The following is a 20,445-nucleotide window of genomic DNA, read 5'->3' as shown; positions in this document are numbered from 1 at the left end:
AGCACACGAAAGGAAAGAAAGAGTGAGATAGGTTCGACCTGTCAGTATCAATAAAATTTAAGACTGGAGATCTAACGTCAAATTAATGTTAATCAGCCTCTTTCTCTTCACATATGCTGACAGATCTGCGACGTGGCTGTGAAGTAAACTGGAGTTGATCTGTGGCGCGTGTTTTACTCACGGTTCTTTCTGTACGTCTCCATTCTCATTTTTTTTCACCGGGGACTTCGAGGCTTTCAGGAGGGGATTTCTATCAGCACCGCTCACGCCGCTCGTCGCTCGCCCCCTGGGGGAATGTTGCCATGTCCACAGTCGATTGACAAAGCTGTTGGGTTTCCCCAAAACACTTTCGCCTCGAAAGTGACAGGCTCCAGCTGTGAAGCAAGGTAGTGATTTTAAACGATGCATTCCTGACTAACACCTAGCGCATTTCCCTCTTCGGTAATATAGTGATCCTTCAACCTCTTTCTCTAATATATCTGCCTAGTCAACTTCCTTTCACTAACTCCGTTTTTCCCTCTCCTCCCCCACTCTCAGACTGTCAATCAATTTCGCTCCTCTCTTCCATCTATCAATGTTGGACACGCGGTGCAGGCAAACTTTACAAGTGTAGGTGGGACTAAAACGACAGGGCTCCCGCCCAAACAGAAACGTCGCTCCCTGGAAGGCGGTGCCCCGACTCTGTCAGGCTGTCTGGTCATTGCTGACATCAGTTAGATTTGCTACTGGGCTGACGACTGGATGGTGAAAGCGGTAATGACATTATTGACACTTGGCATCTATTCTAGTGTGAGGGGAACAGGAGCACGAAAGGTATCACGCAAGAGCTTCTAATTCAGTGCTTCACACCCAGCCCAGGCTGACATGTACATGATAAAACGAACTGTGGACACTGCAGATTTGATACAAAAACAGAAATTGCTGGGAAAATTCAGCAAGTCTGGCCAGCATCAGTGGAGGGAGAAACAACTAACATTGAGACCAGTGACCCTTTTTCCAGAATTGATGGTAACTAGGAAAATATGATATATATACTGATGACAGGGGTAGGAAGGAGTGAGTGGATAGGTGGAAAGAGATCGGAGATAGAGAGACAGAAAAGTTAGATAGACAAAGGGAAGAACAAAATGCTGATAATGGGGACCATAAGTAGGTGAAAATGGGTTGGCTGTCTGAAAGCAGCTCATGTCATAACAGGGCCTGGGGTGTGGGACTGGGTAAAGTACATGGAAGGAGGTGGTTAGGCTCTAAAATTACTGAATTTGATACTGAGTCCTAAAGGCTTCAGGATCCCCAAGCAGAAAATGAGATGCCGATCTTCTAGCTTGTCGGTGATCCACAAAGCATTCACCCAGTCTGTGTTTTGTCTCCCCGGGATAGAGGAGATCATATTGTGAGCAGCAAATACAGCAAACTAGATTGAATAAAGGTGCAGGTAAATCAGTGCTTTCACCTGGAAGGTGTGTCTGGAGCATTGGATAGTGAGGAAGGAAGAAGCAAGTGGGCAAGTGATGCACCTTATGTGATTGCATGGGAAGGTGCCATGTGGGTATAGGGAGGTATTAGGAGTGGGGAAGGACTGGAACAGAGTGTCTGGAGGGTACAATCCCTGCACAATGCTGACAAGGGAGGGGAGGGAAATATGTGCCTGGTGGCAGCATCTCACTGAGGTGGTGGAAATAGTGACTCATGATTTTTTGGATGCAGATGCTGTTGGTGTAGAAAGTGAGGACCTGAGGTAGGGGGTGCGGAACACCTGATCGGTGTTATAGGACAGAAGAGAAGGGTGATAGCAGAAGTGTAGGAAATAGGTCAGTTATGGCTGAGCGTCCTGTCAACCACAGTGGCAGGAAATACTTAGTTGAGCAAAAAAGTGGACATGTCTAAGGCCCAGGAAGGTGGCATCATCAGGACAAATGTAACAGAGATGGAGAAACTGAAACTGGGAGAATGGAATGGAGTCTTGACAGGAAGAAGAGTGTGAGGATATATTGTCCAGATACCTGGAATCTGTGGATATAGTGGCCAATATCTCTGACACCTATTTCCATTTCTGTGGATAGGCTAGCCACTTTATCTTGAATTCTCTGCCCAAAGGGAGGCCTTTGAAAAGTATTCACTGAATTGCAGCAAAGTGCCATGTTTTTTACTACATGTAGAGCAAGAAGGAAGATTCTGAGTCTACCTCAGCTGGACTAGGGTGTGAAGCCTGTGCTGTTAGCATTAATCTGATCCACATGCTATATTTTGTCATGATATTTTGCAACTGAATACAACACATACCTTTAAAATTTGATAGTAAAAACCAGGGTTTTATTTTCCCGTATGAAGATGACACTTTACTCTAAGCAATCGTGCCTATCTCTCTCTCTTGCTCTCTCACTCTCCCTCTCTCTCCAGAAATAAGTAGTCTCCATTTTTTTGAAGCACTGTAGGACAGAGGTAAATTATTTGAATAATTACAAATTAGTTAGTAAAGACTGCATCTTTTTATTTTACTCTGTTTTTGATTGTGTGCAGTTCTGGTCACAGAAATGATGAAATTGTCCTGGAGAGGGGTCAGAGGAGATTCATGAGGATGTGCTAGGATTGGGAAAATGCAGCTATGAGGAAATATTGGATAGGCCGGAGCTGTCCTCCTTGGACCAGAGGAGGCTGAGGAGAGATTTGATTGAGATATGTGAAATTGTGAGGGTGCCAGGAGACAGTGGAAGTGAAAAAAAAGAATGTTTTCCTTAGCAGAGAGGCAGTGACTAGGGCCATAGATTTAAAGTGAATGCTGAAAATACTCGAGAAGACATGAGGAAAATCTTCTTCACCTGGACGGTGGTAGGGGTCTGGAACTCACTGCTGGGAAGGGCAGTAAAAGCAAAAACCTCCCAGGATATGGACCGAGTGCAGGAAGGTAGGATAGAGCTGGCTTGTTTTTCAGTTGGTGCAGATATAATGCCCAAGCTGCCTCTTTCTGTGCTGTAAAACTCTCTTTGATTCAATGACAAAAAGTCAGCACATTCATCTTGGCCAATAACAACAACAACAACAACAACAAAATTAAAGGAGACAAGAGGGGGAAAAAAATTGCCCTGCGCATAGCATGGACAACAAACCTGCATGCCAGTCTGAGGCCAGAGTCATATTGAAATTGTCTGTACTCGGAGGAAGGGATACCTACACTTAAGTGTACAGCAACTGTAGATGACTGGATTCAAGCATTCCTGAAAAATGTCAAGTATCTTCACTGACTCATGGGCATCCCTGGCCTATGACTAAAATGGAGGGCACAAAGTACATTGAGAGACCTCGTTGGTAACATGCAGGGGTGAAGTCGTCAAGGCATCAGAGGAAACATACAAGCCTCCCAACAAGAGTGCATGACAGTGAGTTCTGGAGCAGAGATGCTAGAGAAAGGGAGCTGCCATTTGAGGAACCTGTCTGACTTGCTACTAACCAGCGAGTAGTTTCTAAGGTATCGTGAGTTCTGTGGGAGCAAATATTTGTTTGAGGAGAGGAGCACTTTCAGGATTGATTGATTTTTCTCCCAGCAGAGGTGCTGCTGCACACATTGGCTGAAACGGATCCTTTGTGGACCAGCAACACAATGATTTACAGAACCAGCTGTGCTCAATAGGAGGCGATGAGTTGGAAGGTTCAGGAGAGAAGTGGAGAGTCTGGACTCTGCCAACTCATCACCTCACCCTCCCTGCTGCTTCTGTCCTTCCGAAACTCTTGTGCTCGCTGCCTCTCTTGTTTCAACTTTGTCACTGACTATCCCCCATTTCTTGCTTCCTTTGCGCAGCCAGAAGGAGGGTCTGGGTTCACATGTGACTCCAGGCCTGAAGCAACATGGTTTCTCTCTTAACTGTATCAAATAGAGGTTAAATAACTCCAAATGAGGCAGGAATCTGCAAATCACCCTTCATTTACACACGAACAGTCCTTGACTAAAGTATTGCCTCAGAGTCAGGCACCATAGTGTCAGTATTTCTGACACTCAACTTTTTTATGTTTGTCAGGGTTCCCTGATTGGACCAGATTAACAGCCTGAATCAGGGAACTCTTATTCTATGAGATCAGCTGGTTGATCTTGTTACAATCACTACATCCCTCCCCCTCTGAGTGTATGGATATAGGCCAGTCTGTTTTACTTGGAGAGCATCCTGGGGTGTTTTAGCACTGGGTCAGGTTCCTCCAACCTGGCATCCGATACAGACATGAGAGTTCGCTTCTTGTGCCAGGAGTGCCTTGATAGAATTTCACTCTCTTCCGGTGGCAAAGCTGTCAAGGTGGCTACTTCTGTCACCTCCATCTCTGATTCAGAGGACTTGACAATGTTTGATGGAGACAGTTAATCCACAGGTTCCAGCAGCACTTCTGAAAGTTCTGAGGGACAGAGCTTGTTTTGTTCCCACATGTTTAAAAATTTACGGTTTTCATATGATCCACATGTTTATTCAGGACCGTCGCACCTACCCGAATTTTAGATGTCACTGGTCCTGATCTTGCGTTGACCATGCCTCTTACCCATGCAGGGCCATTTCTGTGATTCTTACACCAAACCTTGTCCCCTGTACAAAAATTCTCTTTTGCCTGATGGAGTCTCAGGTCCAGGATTGGATTTCCAGATGTTGTTTGACCCTTCTTCTACCTCACCTCCCCCTGCCCCTAGGTCTGGGAAGATCAAACTTAACCTGGTCTTCAACCCATTACAATTTTGCCAATGCTATCCCTGTAGTTGCATGTGGGGTGGTCCTATAATCAAAGAACTGTGACTGCTTGGTATCTAGTGAGGCTGTAAGCTGTTTCTTCAATCCAACCTTCAAAGTTTGGACCGCTCTTTCTGCCAGGCTATTTAATGCTGGGTGGTATGGAGCTGTCCTTGTATGTTGAATTATCTGTGACCAACATTTCCGTGACTCCGTGTGTTGCAGAAGATGTATGCAGTTTTTCTGTTGTTGTTCCAGTGTTTGACGAATAGACTCTATGCACAAGTCCAACCAGTTTGAGTCTACAATGACTAAGAACACTGAATTCATGAAACAACCTGCATAGTTGATGTGCAACTGAGTCCAAGTTTTACCCGGCCATTCCCATAGATGTGGGGGAGCTGCTGGCTTTAACTTTTGTCCTTGTTGACATTCTGGGCACTGCCCCACCAACACAGCTGTGGCTGCATCCAAGCCTGGTCACCAGATATAACGTCTTGCCAACGTCTTGCCAACATCTTCACTTTGGAAACCCCTGGATGGTCTTGGTGGAGTTTAACCAGTATTAGATGGCAAGCTTTGTTCAGGACAATTACTCATGCCCCCATAATATTCCATCCTGTACTGTGAGCTAATCTCTTCAGATCCAAAAACGTTTCAATTCTAGTTGTAATTGCTCCATGGTTTCCCCCATTAATATGAGTTATTTCAGTTTAAAAAGGACTGGATCTTTCTGTGTCCAAAGTCTGATATTGTTAACTGTGACTGGGAGTGTGTCCAGAGAATTTAATATCATTGTAGACTCTTCCATTGGGTGTTCTGAAGAAGGTTCACTGGACCCAAAACATTAACACTGATCCAGTGGCAAACCTGCTGACTTTTTCTGGCAGTTTTGGCTTTTGTTTCTTCCATTGGGGTATCTGCTAATGGGAGGTGGCTCAATGCATCCGTATTCGCTACTTGGCCTCCTGGACGGTGTTCTAACTTGTAATTATACGCACGTAGTATTAGAGCTCACCGCTGAATGTGGCCTGAAGCTATGGGCAACAGTGCCTTGTCCTCTTTAAGCAGACCAAGTAGGGGTTTGTGGTCTGTGATTGTCACAAATATTCATCTATAAAAGGTATTGGTGGAACATCCTGACTCCAGATATGACCACCAATCCTTCGTTTCCTATTTGGGCATATTTATGCTCTGCATTAGCCAAAGTCCTGAATGCAAAAGCTATTGTGTGTCCCTTGTCATTGGGCCACCTATGAACTAATACCACCCTGAAGCTATATATGGAGGCATCACACATCAATATTAGATCTTTCTTGGGATCTTAATGACCTTTGAGGATGATAGCTGTTTCTTTACTTCATTGAAAGCTAGAGTTTGTCTATCTATGAGACCATTTCCAAGGCTGACCTTTTTTAGGAGATAATGCAAAGGTACCAGGATGGATGCCAGGTTATGTATGTACTTTCCATAATAACTTACCAGCCTAAGTAATTATCTAAGCTCCTCAGAGCCAGAGCATCTTTGAGCACCCTTACTTTATCTTTTAATGGGTGTAACCCAGTCTTATTTACTCTGTAGCTAAGTGGGTCACTTGGAGCCAAAAGAGAAAATGCTGGAAAATCTCAGCAAGTCTGGCAGCATCTGTAAGGAGAGAAAAGAGCTGATGTTTTGAGTCTAACTGACCCTTTGTCAAAGATTTGACAAAGGGTCAGTTAGACTCAAAACGTCAGCTCTTTTCTCTCCTTACAGATGCTGCCAGACCTGTTGAGATTTTCCAGCATTTTCTCTTTTGGTTTCAGATTCCAGCATCTGCAGTAATTTGCTTTTATCCTTGGATCACTTGGAGGTCTGGAACATATTTTTCCCTTCTAAGGTGTATGCCTGCCTTGGAAACATGCCTTAGGACTACATCCAAATTCTGAGTTGTCCTTATTGGTTTTCCCTGTTATCAGAATGTCACCTAGGTAAGGTGACCTGAGGTAGACCTTGTAAAATGTCGTTCATTGTTTGCTGAAACATTGAACATGCTGACAATACCCCAAATAGCAGTCTCATATATTGGTACAAGCCTTCATGGGTATTAATTGTAGCAAACTCTGGAAATCGTCTTCTAAATGCAATTGCGAGTCAGTGTGGCTCAAGTTCTGCTTTGTGAATTACACAATGAATTTCGCCCTATTAAGCTTGGGCCTGAGCCTTTTACTATAATCAGTGGTAACTGAATCAGCTGCTTCACATAAGAGACCGGAACTGAAGTTGTACCTTTAATCTTTAAAGGTTCCCTGGTATAGGTTCTCAGCCTAGCTGAGGTCTTGCGGAAAGTTGAGCGCCGGAGTCCAAAGCAAATTTTATTAAAAACTGGTTCTGCAATCACTGATATGGCCGCACTGGTATTGACCCCCATTAGAATTGGTTAACCATTTAACCAGATGTTGTCTTGATCAGATGTTGCTAAGCAATTTAAATTCCAAATCAGATGTATGTAGACTTTCCAGGGTATGAACTTTCCTGGATACCCTCCTGAATACCGGCCTATGAGATATCCTATACAATTTACGTCTAGTTGGATTCTTTTACTGTCTTGAGTCCACATACCAGCAATGTTAGGGTTGTCCATTTTTGAGAGACACAAGATGGCTGGCAGCTAAGCTGTCCCTCTGGTCCTGCACAAAATGGTTGACAAGAGGTTAAACAGAATTAAAAGCCTGCTCCAGCATTTAAGTGAGACACAATGGTACCTTTGAGAAGGTGTTATTCTGAGGCAAAAGGGAGCCTTGCACAAGCAACAGCTGCAAGTAGATTTGTTAGAGATAATAGAATCCCTACAGTGTGGAAACAGGCCCTTTGGCCCAACAAGTCCTCACTGACTCTCCGAAGAGTAACCTACCCAGAGCCATTCCCCTACATTTATCCCTGACTGATGCACCTAACCTTCACATCCCTGAACAATATGGGCAACTCTAGCACAGTCAGTTCACCTAACCTGCACATCTTTGGATTGTGGGAGAAAACCAGAGCACCTGGAGCAAACCTACGCAGACAGACTCCACACAGACAGTCACCTGAGGTGGGAATCAAACCTGGGTCCCTGGCACTGTGAGGCAGCAGTGCTAACCACTGAGCCACCATGCCAACAGTTTAATAAGAAACATCCAAGGACAGAACAGAGTTAGTTAGGAAAAGGGGTGTAAATCACCCCAGAAGACAGTCAGCCTAGCTCATCATGCAGCTGTTAAAAACAGTAGATAAGGGTATTCTGCATTAATTAGTTGTTTCTTTGAAGTTATTCACAAATATAAGAAATAGGTTCTAGTTAAAGATTATTCAGATAATCACAGAGACAGATTTCAATGTAATTATAGATACACATATGTAACAAAATGCAAAGATCATTAAAGCATTATGGGAAACGATTTGAATAGATGTGAAAATTAATTAGTCTCGTGAAGCTTTTCTTTATCACTAAAGGAATGCCTGGTGTACCCTGTAAGAAACAAATTGCTCGCAACTCATTAGATAAAGAGTGCTAACTGTAGGGGTAGATATAAAACTTTACAAATAACTAACTTTATAATAGAAATTAATATTACAAATCTTATAGCAGTTAAGATGCACCAAATATCTTTTGTATTTTTTAATATATAATTAGGACAGTGCCGAAATGTAAGAGTAACAGAATTTCATACAGAGGGTGGTACGTGTTTGGAATGAGCTGCCAGAGGATGTGGTGGAGGCTGGTACAATTGCAACATTTAAGAGGCATTTGGATGGGTATGTGAATAGGAAGGGTTTGGAGGGATATGGGCCGGGTGCTGGCAGGTGGGACTAGATTGGGTTGAGATATCTGGGTCAGCATGGACGGGTTGGACTGAAGGGTATGTTTCCATGCTGTACATCTCTATGAATAACAGAATCCAAGTAGTCCTTATAGACAAGCAAGACTGGGACTTGTGCAAAAGGAGTATATCCAAGAGCTTTGGAATGTGAATTATTAGGATGCATAGAAGATCCCAAGGCCTGCTGACTACACAGGATTGGATGCATAGAATAAGAGGAAGGGCACAGTGACTACTTTGTATGTGATTATTGTAACACAAAATGTATAAAACACTGTATCCCACTGTGAAAATCAGGAGAGCGTCATTGACCTGTCTTCTGATCTGAGCTGAAGTTTAAGAGAACAACTGCATCCTCATGTCAAGGCCAGATTCAGGAGAGTCTGTGGCCCTCTCCCTTCATGATCTGGTGACTGCTTAAATAAAGACTGCCACGTCCCTGAGTTCTGCCTGCCTCCTGCATCTTTGTCCTCAGTTGGGGGTTTCACTCCTGTAAGCAACAACTACAATGGCTTGCCAGCCAGGTTCCTGAAGAAAATGTTAAACCGTTTGGCTGAGCCCTTGCATTGTTTTGGAGTTTTGCTGTGGACTGACCGAGAGTCCCTTTGCTCAGGATATGTCCTGAATGAGGCTATGCAATTACCTGTACTCAGGTGGTGTTCCCCAAGCTCTGTCGGACTGGCAAGGATGTCCACTTTTATCGGAATAACCTGCAACTCATTTGCTCCACTTGCTGCATTTTCCAATGATAAAGCCACAAGTTGTCACGCCTGTTTGAAGTCCAGTTGAGCTTCAGTTAATGGGCATTTTTGCATAGTTACATAATTAGTCCGGCCTACCAGATGGTCTCTAAGTACCTCATTAAGTAAGAAACCAAATTCACAGGCTTCTGCCGGTCGTCGTAACATTGTCAAAAACCCCAATACAGATTCTCCTGGTTCTCAAATTGCTGAGTAAAAGCAATAGCATCTCAGAATTAGGGGAGGCTTGGAGTTGTAATATTTCTTAACTATGTCAGTTGATTCTTGAAAGGTTTTAGTATCTGGTACCTCAGAGAAAGTTAAGTTCCTGATGACAGAAAAAAACTGCTGCTCTAGGGCTGTCAAGAGAATTACTCATTGTTTTTTACCTGCTGCAATGTCACTTGTCCAGAAAAAAAATACATTCTTCCCAAATACTGGGCCCAGTTTTCAACAGCAGGATCGAACAAGTCAAGCTTCCCAAACAAGAGCATGATTTAAGAAAATGCTTACCCCAGCTCAAAAATGATTGTTGCAAGTGAGTTTCTTCAGGATCATGCTGATCTCATCACCACTGAAATAACTCCACAGATGCCAGTATCATGTCCCCGAGTCATATAGTGTGACGCCCAGCTGGCTGACCTCATTACAATCACTACAAGAAGGCCCACATCCTCCTCCTCAGGGCAACAAGGAATTACCAATAAAGTCTTGCTAAATTACTTCATATTTTTATTAAACAGAGTCCACAGAGTACCACATTCTTACTTTGGTTTGGTCTTTTATATTTTAAGAACTGGCTCTAAATTATATTCATTTGGAACCGCAGCAGCCAAAGAAGAGATTTTCATTCCATCATTCTGAATTGAATTGAAACCACATGGAAAGATAGTGTCTAACTCACTCTGGCAGAGAAGGCTGAATGGCTGACACCTATTCCCATATTCTTAGGTCCTATTTGCATCCTGCTGCATTAGGAATTTCTCACAAACAGTGAAATAGAGTTTTAAAGCACAGAAAGGATCCCCTTGTTCCATTGTGTCTGTGTCAGTCATCAAGCACTCTTGCCTGTTTTCCAGCATTGGACCTGTAGCCTTGTCAGGGAGTGACAGAAGACAGATGTGAAGGCAGATCTCAGAAGGGCGTAAAGATTAATAGGGTAATAATAGTAGGGAAGTTAAATTCTCCAATATTAACTGGGATAGACAAAGTGTGAAAGGTTCAAAGGGAGCAGAATCCTTAATCCAGAATCCAGGAAAGCTTTTTAAACCAGCACATAGAAAGTCCTACAAGTACTAGATTACATACATATTACGCTCTTCCACATCAAATAAGAAATGTATGTAGTTATTACTGTGGCGCGAGGACAATTTATAAACTTGTCAAATGAAGCGGGTGGGGGGGGGGGAGACACAAAACCCAGTTGTAGGCTGAATTCACCAAAACACATCTGATTTCCTACAGATGATTTCTTTTGTGATATTTCTGTATTTTTAATTATAAATTGTTGATCACAATGACTGCAATAATCGGTTTTATTCTATGGTTACATGTTAGAATTCATTTTTATATCCGTTTTGGTCAATTTTTTCTTTAAGCAGTGTTGATCTCTGTCATTATGGCACAGGGTTAGATGCAGAGTAAGGCTCCCTCTACACTGCCCTCCCCCCCTCCCCCCCGTCAAACACTCCCAGGATGGGGACAGCACGGGGTTAGATACAGAGTAAAGCTTCCTTTACATTGTCCCCATCAAACACTCCCCAGGACAGGGACAGCATGGGGTTAGAAATGCGAGTAGGGCTACCTGTACACTCTCCATCAAACACACGTAGGACAGGTACAGCATGGGGTTAGATACAGAGTCAAACTTCTTCTATTCTTTTAAACTGAAGTTCTAGCCCTCTCTCTTTTAAATGGAAAGTAAAGCTCCCTTGACGCTGTTCCCATCAAACATTCTCAGGATAGGTTCAGCACAGAGTTAGAAAGCGAGTAAAGCTACCTCTGCTGTTTTGAAGAGCAAGTAAATGTTCCTCATGTTTTTAAAAACTGAAATTAAAGTTTCCTTGACTCTTTTAAACTGTAAGTTCCCTCAATATAGTCCCATCAACCATTCCCGGGATTGGACAGCACGGGGTTAAGTACAGAGTAAAGCACCCTCTACCCTTTTAAACGGAAAGTAAATCTTTCTCTACACTATTCCCATGAAACACTTCCAGGACGGGAGGCATGGGATTAAAATGATCTATTGCAACAAGTCTCTATCATGGGGCAGAATTTACTGTTGCCAGCTAACTCTTGGGAACTCTGTACCTCTGAATATTACACTCTTACAAGAAACAGATTTCATCACAAAATAGACACTACCTTTAAAATATGCTAATTCCAGGCTTGTTTGATACACATTTACATCAGAGTTGTTATGCCAGGTTCTGAACCACTTGCTATTTTTCCACAATTAAGACTTTAATTCTGAAAGCCAAAACATTATATTCTAAAAAATATGAATTATGTACCAAATATTTGCAATACATGTATAATTGTAATTTATGGTCACCCAACATTTACAGCCAGTCCAGATCTGATGTGCAGATTTTTGAGACTTGTCAAATTTTTCTTTGTTAATTTAATCTTGAAAATCATTAGCAGAAAAACGCAGCACTCCTTTCAGTTAAATTGCAACAATTGTTTCCTCCTTGTAGAATATTAAAAGAGGATATTCATCAGTAAAAACAAGTACAGGATCACTCTCATCTGTCAATTGTTGTGTGGCAGGTGGAGAGTTGACAATAGTTTACACTTTGTCACCAGTAGAGGACACCATTGTTTTTTGGTACAATTTTAAAATGTTCAGTCATAACATGACACAAAACTTGGTTGAAAATGGCAAATTATCCTCTCATAGCTTTTCAGTAGTCTGCTCACAGGCCCCTGGAGGTGGCACAGAGTCACAGAAACTTCTCCCTTCTCCTTTTTAGGATCTATTTGCCTCACCCCTTACATGAAATAAGTCATAGGAGCAAGAGGAGGCTATTTGGCTCCTTGAGTCTGCTTTGTCATTTGATATGATCATGGATGATCTTCTATCTCAATTTCCCACCCTATCCCAATATCTCTTGATTTAGTAAGTGTCCAAACATCTACCAGTCTCAGCTTTGAATGTATTAATTGACTTGCTGTCCATGGACCTCTGGAATAGAGAATTCCAAAGATTCACAATCTTCTGACTGAAGAACTAGCTCAACTCAGACTGAAATGCTCAGCCCTTTACCTGAAATGTTTATTCCTATTTCTGGACTCTCCAGCCAAGGGAAACAGCTTCTCGGCATCAATCCCATCCAGAAATTGAAACATTTGAAACAAGAGATAACTTCTCATTTTTCTAAACACCAGAGAATATAGGCCTATTCCATTTATCTCTTTATGGGAAAGCTCTATTATTTTGGGAATCAATCTAGTGAACTTTCATTGCATCCCACCAAAGCAAATATATCCTTTCTTAGATAAGAGATTGCAATTCAAACACATAGAAGTGTATAAGACTGTCCCATGAATATCTTTCATTCCTTTTCATTTTAATTCCTTTCTGTGTGAAATACTTGGCTTCATCCTGTGCACTAAATTAATTGCCATTTTTATCCATGATTGACAGCAGACTTTGGTTAATAACATTTTTGCCAGCCATGGTCAAAAGGAATCCTCTGGGTGAGTTCCAATAACAGACAAGTTTGGTACCCTCCAGCTGAACCAAGAGGACATTGCTAGTATCTGGGGTGAGCAGTAAATCTGTTTCAAATGTACGTACAGCAGTATTCAATACGAGGACTTCATTGAAATGAAGCTTAAAATGTCTGCCTACAGGATACAACCTCATGGTACAGGTAACGTAGAATCCTAATCATGTGGAAACAGGCCATTCAGCCCATCAAGTCCATACAAACCCACCCCACTACATTTCCCACAGCTAGTCTACCTAGCCAGCACATTCCTAGACATTATGGGCAATTTATCATGCCCAATCCATCTAACCTACATATCTCTGGACTATGGGAGGAAACCGGATTACCCAGACAAAACCCACACACGCAGGGAGAACATGCAAACTCCACACAGTCACTAAGGCTGAAATCGAACCCAGGTCCCTGGTGCTGTGAGGCAGCAGTGCTAGTCACTGTGCTGTGCACAACTACAGCAAATTAGGGCAGACGTTTGTACATAATTGTATTTTAATCCAAACACTCCCCTTTTGATACAAAAAAGAAAAAAATGGCTCCATTATTATGTACATTCTTAGTTACCCAAGTTACCAACTATATACATTAATTTTTCATTTAGCAGTTTGTTAGTTCCATCAGACAATGCACATGCATTGTGTATGAACTTAAATTGTGTTGGTCTCTTAGTGGTAGAAGTGCATGCTGTTCTCTTAGTGGTAGAAGTGCATGCTGTTGTTTGGCTGCTCATCAGGATTATGTTGTTTCACGAGGGAGGAGTTGTTGCTATGGTAGCTGTTGTTCCGTTCCTGTTGTTGGGTTCCTCTAGACCTCTGGTTCTGATTGGTGATATGTGTTTGATGTAGGTAATCATTCACTTGTCCCTGTTCAGCCACCTGCAGTTCAGGAATAACTTTGGCCGTTCGGCATATGTACCTACGGTTGCAACTGTATTTCTGGTCAATACCCTTCACCATGTACAATTGAGTTAACAATTGCTTCCTCAGGTCCCAAGTTGCCACTTGAGTTGACTTTTGTTGAGAGTGTTGAATGCTTATACCCTATTTGGCTCTCCAATACTCAACTCTGAAAATGGTTTAGTAGTCTTGTTGAAATGAAATTTTGCTTTCTGCTGTTTCTCTTTGATTTTGTCACTCACACCTGTGACTACTCTGGCTTCAGTAGATTTTTTTTGCTATTGGAAGAGTAGTTTGTGTGTGGCATGACATTAGTCTTTGTACTGGACTACTTTCCATGCCTTCAATCGGTGTGTTTCTCTAGTCGAGGATTGCCTTGGATACATCTATGTGGGATTTGCTTGATTTTCTTTGGTGATTTTAACTACTGCCTCTGCCTTTTCAGTCTGTGACTAGCTAGAGTGTGTAATCACTGGGAGTTCAGCTAAGTGTGTGAGTTTAGGCAAGTGAGGGAGGGAGGCATTGCTGAATCTGGTTCCAGCCATTTTTGCAAGGCGCTGCTTTGTGGACGAGTGCTGCTGGTTAGATCTTCAAGCGGGCCTATGTGAATACCAGACTTTGTTGCGGGCGAGCAACCACAAGATAAGTGTAAGATCCTTTTCTTCCCCTAAGTCCACTAGTTGTTAAAGGGACAGAGGTGGCAGTCAGTGGAGTTGTATGATCCTTCTGTCAGATGTAGGCGATCAGGGAGCAGTCGACTGTCCCTGGTGATTGTGTCTGCAGCTCCTCTCAGACCACATGGACCAGTTGGAGTGACAGTTGTATGTGCTGAGGATTATACAGGAGGCAGAGAGTGTGATAGATAGTAGCTTCAAGGAGGTGGTCACACCACAGGGTCAGTCAGGTAGATGGGTGACTGCCAGAAGAGGTAGGCAGGTAGTGCAGGAGTCTCCTGTGACTACCCCCCTCTCAAACAAGTACATGTATACCATCCACATGCCTTTTAAATGTTGTAATTGTACCAGCCTCCACCACATTCCCAGGCAATTCATTCCATGCACACACCACCCTCTGCATGAAGAAGTTACCTGTTAGGTCCCTTTTATATCGTTTCCCTCTCACCTTAAACCTATGCCCTCTAGTTCTGGACTCCCCCACCCCAGGGAAAAGACCTTGGCTATTCACTCTGTCCATGTCCCTCATGATTTTGTAAAGCTCTATAAAGTTACCTGTTAGCCTCCACACTTGGGAAAAAAAAGCCCCAGCCTATTCAGCTTCTCTCAATAACTCAAACCATCTGATCCCAGCAACATCTTTGTAAATCTTTTCTGAACCCTTTCCAGTTTAACACCATATTTTGTATAGCAGGGAGACAGAATTGAACACAGTATTCTAAAAGTGGTCTTACTAATGTCCAGTACAGCTGCAACTTGACATCCCAACTCCTATACTCAGTGTGCTGACCAATGAAGGCAAGCATATCAAACGCCTTCTTCACCACCCTGTCTATCTGTGACTCCACTTTCAAACAACTATGTTCTTGCACCCCTAGGACGTTTTGTTTGGCAACACTTTCTAGGGCCCTACCACTAACTGTATAAACTCTGCCCTGGTTTGCCTTACCAAAATGTAACACCTCAAATTTTCTAAATTAAACTCCATCTGCCACTCCTTGGCCTATTGGCCCATCTGATCAAGGTCCCATTGTACTCTGAGATAACCTTCTTCACTGTCCACTACACCAACAATTTTAGTTCCATCTTCTAACGTACTAACCTCCTATATTCATATCCAAATCATTTATATAAATGACGAAAAGCAGTGGACCCAGCAACGATCCACTGGTCACAGGCCTCCAGTCCAAAAAAACAACTCTCTACCACCACACTTTGTATCCAGGTGGCTAGCTCCCCCTGGATTCCATATGATCTAACCTTGCTAACCAGTCTACGATGCGGAACCTTGTAGAATGCCTTGCTGAACCCCATACAGACAACTAGGTGAAAGTGAGTACTGCAGATGCTGGAGATCAGAATCAAGATTAGAGTGGTGCTAGAAAAGCACAGCAGGTCAGGCAACATCTGAGGAGCAGGAAAATTGACGTTTCGGGCAAAAGCCCTTCATCAGGAATGATTCCTGACTGACTTGCTGTGCTTTTCCAGCACCCTCTTGACTCCATATAGACAACAACTACTGCTGCTGCTTCCCTAATGCAAGGATGTCTCAGAGTGGTTGCAGTACATTGTCAAAGGGGTGCTTTCGCAGCCATAAGAGGTACAGTTAGTAAGTTTGCAGATGACACCAAAATTGGAGGTGTAGTGGACAGCAAAGAGGGTTACCTCAGATTACAACAGGATCTTGACCAGATGGGCCAATGGGCTGAGAAGTGGCAGATGGAGTTTAATTCAGATAAATGCGGGGTGCTGCATTTTGGTAAAGCAAATCTTAGCAGGACTTATACACTTAATGGTAAGGTCCTAGGGAGCGTTGCTGAACAAAGAGACCTTGGAAAGCAGGTTCATAGCTCCTTGAAAGTGGAGTCGCAGGTAGATAGGATAGTGAAGAAGGCGTTTGGTATGCTTTCCTTTATTGGTCAGAATATTGAGTACAGGAGTTGGGAGGTCATGTTGCAGCTGTACAGGACATTGGTTAGGCCACTGTTGGAATATTGCATGCAATTCTGGTCTCCTTCCTATCGGAAAGATGTTGTGAAACATGAAAGGGTTCAGAAAAGATTTACAAGGATGTTTCCAGGGTTGGAGGATCTGAGCTACAGGGAGAGGCTGAACAGGCTGGGGCTGTTTTCCCTGGAGTGTCAGAGGCTGAGGAGTGATCTTATAGAGGTTTACAAAATTATGAGGGGCATGGATAGGGTAAATAGGCAAAGTCTTTTCCCTGGGGTCGGGAAGTCCAGAACTAGAGGGCATAGGTTTAGGGTGAGAGAGGAAAGATATAAAAGAGACCTAAGGGGCAACTTTTTCACACAGAGGGTGGTACGTGTATGGAATGAGCTGCCAGAGGATGTGGTGGAGGCTGGTACAATTGCAACATTTAAGAGGCATTTGGATGGGTATATGAATAGGAAGGGTTTGGAGGGATATGGGCCGGGTGCTGGCAGGTGGGACTAGATTGGGCTGGGATATCTGGTCGGCATGGACGGGTTGGGCCAAAGGGACTGTTTCCATGCTGTACAACTCTATGACTCTATGACTCTAAGTCATCATACACATTGGTACTAATGACATAGATGGAAAAGAGGATGAGGCCCTGCAGAATGAATATTGGGAGTTAGGCAGGAGGTTAAAAAGCAGGACCTCAAGGGTAATAATCTCTGGATTGCTCTGGTGCCACGTGCTAGTGAGAGCAGGAATATGAGATAAAGGCAGATTAATGCATGGCTGAGGAGCTGGTGCCAGGGGGCAGGGATTCAGATTTTTGGATCATGGGGATCTCTTCTGGGGCAAGTGACTTGTAAACGATGGATGGGTTGCACCTGAAAGGGGACCAATTTCCTGGTGGAGAGATTTGCTAGAGCTACCCAGAAGGGTTTAAACTAGTTTGAAACATAGAAAATAGGTGCACGTGTAGACCATTCGGCCCTTCGAGCCTGCACCACCATTCAATATGATCATGGCTGATATGCAATCTCCATATCCCATTCCCGCTTTCTCTCCGTACCCCTCGACTTCTTTAACTGCAAGGGCCATGGCCAGCTCCCTCTTGAATGTATCTAACAAACTGGTTCCAACAGCTTCCTGTGGGAGAGATTTCCACAGGTTCACAACTCTGAGTGAAGAGATTCCTCCTTATCTCAGTTCTGAATGTCTTCGACCTTATTCTTAGACAATGATTCCCTAGTTCTGAACTTCCCCAACATGGGGAACATTCTTCCCACATCTAGCCTGTATAGGGTATAAACAATAACTGCAGATGCTGGAAAGCAAATACTGGATTAGTGGTGCTGGAAGAGCACAGCAGTTCAGGCAGCATCCAACGAGCAGCGAAATCGACGTTTCGGGCAAAAGCCCTTCATCAGGAATTAGCCTGTATAGTCCTGTCAGGATTTTATGTTTCCATGAGATGCCCTCATTCTTCTAAATTCCAGTGAGTACAAGCCCAGTCAATCCAGTCTTTCCTCATATGTCAGTCCTGCCCTCCCAGGGATCAGTCTGGTGAACCTTTGCTCGACTCCCTCAATAGCAAGAATCTCCTTCCTCAGAACTAGGAGATCAAAACTGCACACAGTACTCAAGGTGTGGTTTCACCAAGACATCCTTACTCTGATACAAATCCTCTTGCTATGAGGCCAGCATGCCATTAGCTTTCCTGATGAAGGGTCCTGTCCGAAACATTGACTCTCTTGTTGTTCTGATGCTGCTGACCTGCTGTGCTTTTTCCAGCTCCACATTTTATCGACCTGATTTGTTCTGGCATGAATCTGCTCCAACTGTTGATTCATAACCTCAGCATTTCAGCACAGGTCAACTGCTCTTCTGAGAGTAAGTTTGTTTGCTCTCTGTAGGTGTGCTTTCACTTTTGGATCATGTAACTTGAATGTAATCCTGTCTCTGATCAGCTCATCTTTTAATTGTGTAAATTCAGATTTCTATCGACTGAGTTAATGACTTTATGTATTGGCCAATGGACAATTTTCTGCTTTGTTCCTGGTATTGAATATATTCATGCATAGCATTCACTTGGGGCTCAGAACATGCTTTTAAGCTTCCTGCCATCTGTTTTGTTCTGCTGTTCAGAGAGATTTAGGATGGAACATATTTTGAACAGTCTCTGTCCAACATGATAGAAGTGCAACAACTTGTACTTGTTCTGGTTTGCTCTACAAATCCATTGTTATTGTATAATTTTACCATTGTTCATGAAAGAATGTCGTAGCATTGTAAACTTGAAGACTTTTTCTTTATTTCTTTCTTATTCTGCCTTTATATTCTATGTTTTGTTTTATGTTTTCTGTGTTTTAAGATGGCACTGGAGAGTGGCAACATCCGACAACATTTTTCACTGTATTTTGTAAAAAAAATACATGTGACAATAAATAAATCAAATCAAATGCTGTAGTAGGCTGAGCAGGGAGGATGTGGCATGGTGGCTCAGTGGTTAGCACTGCTTTCTCACGGTGCCAGGGACCGAGGTTCAATTCCACCCTCAGGTGACTGTCTGTATGTGTGGAGTTTGCACATTCTCTCTGTGTCTGTGTGGGTTTCCCCCAGGTGCTCTGGTTTCCTCCCACAGTCCAAAGATGTGTAGGTTAGGCGGGTCGGCCATGTTAAATTGCGTGGAGTGTGCAGGCTAGGTGGGTTAGCCATGGGAAATGCAGGGATCGGGTGGATGCTTTTTGGAGGGCCCATGTGGGCTGAATGGCCTACTTCCACACTGTAGGGATTCTATGATTGTATGTATGATGTCTTAAGAAACTAGTTTGTCATGAGCAAGTGGACTTTGTATATGGCACTATCCAACTGTAATGCCTTGAGGTATTCTGATCCAATACACAATTTGACATCTGTATTTTGAACACTCTTCTGTGCCAAAGGTTCGACAATATATTTTTTAACATTTCCTTCCATGGGTTTTTCAGAATTATAAGGAGAAAGTGAGGACTGCAGATCAGAGTCAAAATACATGGTGCTGGAAAATGCACAGCAGGTCAGGAGCATCTGAGGAGTAAGAGAGTTCACATTTTGAACATAAACTTCCTGATGAAGAGCTTATGTTTGAAACGTCAACTCTCCTGTTCCTCGGATGCTGCCTGACCAGCTGTGCTTTTCAGAATTATAACCAAACTTCATTGGTAAATTATTGCATCTATACCAGTTAATCTATTGGTACAGTTCCAGTACAATGGAACAGTGCAGCTAAGGAATAGTCTTAATAAGAGACCAAAGTACTATAAAGTTGCAAATTTGCAAAACATGATGAACAATATTTTGACTATATTCCATCCAACATTTGCTTATCCACAGTTTTCAGAGAAAAAAGAACATTTGTAGAAAATATCTTTTAAAAAATTAAGAAATGTCTAAATGAATGGAAACAAAAACTAAGCTATGGAAGGTGTCCGTGACATATGTCCTGGACTAAAAAGTTCATATTTCAGATTTAGGGTTTAAGGAATTATGCAGATGAGAGTCTCTAAGATATGCTGTGAAATAACAGTGACACCAGAGTCAGGTCAGAAAGACGATGCGAGAAGTTTGGAACTGGGGTATCTTAGGACAGAGTTGTCTACTGCAAAAGCCTTTTGTATATCGTGTAAGCAAGTACTGTTTAAAGAAATCCCTTGAAGTCTGACGTGAACTTATCTGTACAGACAAACCCAAGCCAAAACATGGTGGCACCCATCAAAACATCAAACTAAAGTGGATGGTATTTCCCTTCAAAGAATCATGACAAAATAGACCAGATGAAACTTCCAAAATACTTTACATGAAGACATACCTTAAGTACAGTATTCTTCAATGTGGCAGCCATGTCTTCAGCAGCCAAGCAGCCATTGTCCCTTCTGTGGCCCTTTGCTA

At 42.9% G+C, this 20,445-nt stretch overlaps 1 protein-coding gene across 3 annotated transcripts in view; it reads right to left on the bottom strand.

Moving 5' to 3' along the window:
• Positions 1-20,445, bottom strand: part of LOC140471113 (glutaminase kidney isoform, mitochondrial-like) — a 95,498-nt gene that overhangs the window by 60,938 nt on the left and 14,115 nt on the right. Inside the window, exon 1 of one of the 3 annotated variants that reach the window (XM_072566999.1) lies at positions 182-587. The exons of 1 other annotated variant lie outside the window; for it this stretch is intronic. In XM_072566999.1, coding sequence (XP_072423100.1) covers positions 182-408 — 227 coding nt within the window. In that variant the 5' untranslated portion in view covers positions 409-587. Of the gene's footprint in view, positions 1-181; positions 588-20,445 lie in introns of those variants that run through there. One more of the 3 variants, XM_072567000.1, reaches the window with a different exon arrangement.

Source organism: Chiloscyllium punctatum, chromosome X, assembly GCF_047496795.1.
Source record: "Chiloscyllium punctatum isolate Juve2018m chromosome X, sChiPun1.3, whole genome shotgun sequence".
Lineage (NCBI taxonomy): Eukaryota > Metazoa > Chordata > Chondrichthyes > Orectolobiformes > Hemiscylliidae > Chiloscyllium > Chiloscyllium punctatum.
The sequence above is the reverse complement of the archived record's forward strand: the minus strand, read 5'-3'. Positions and strand labels throughout refer to the sequence as shown.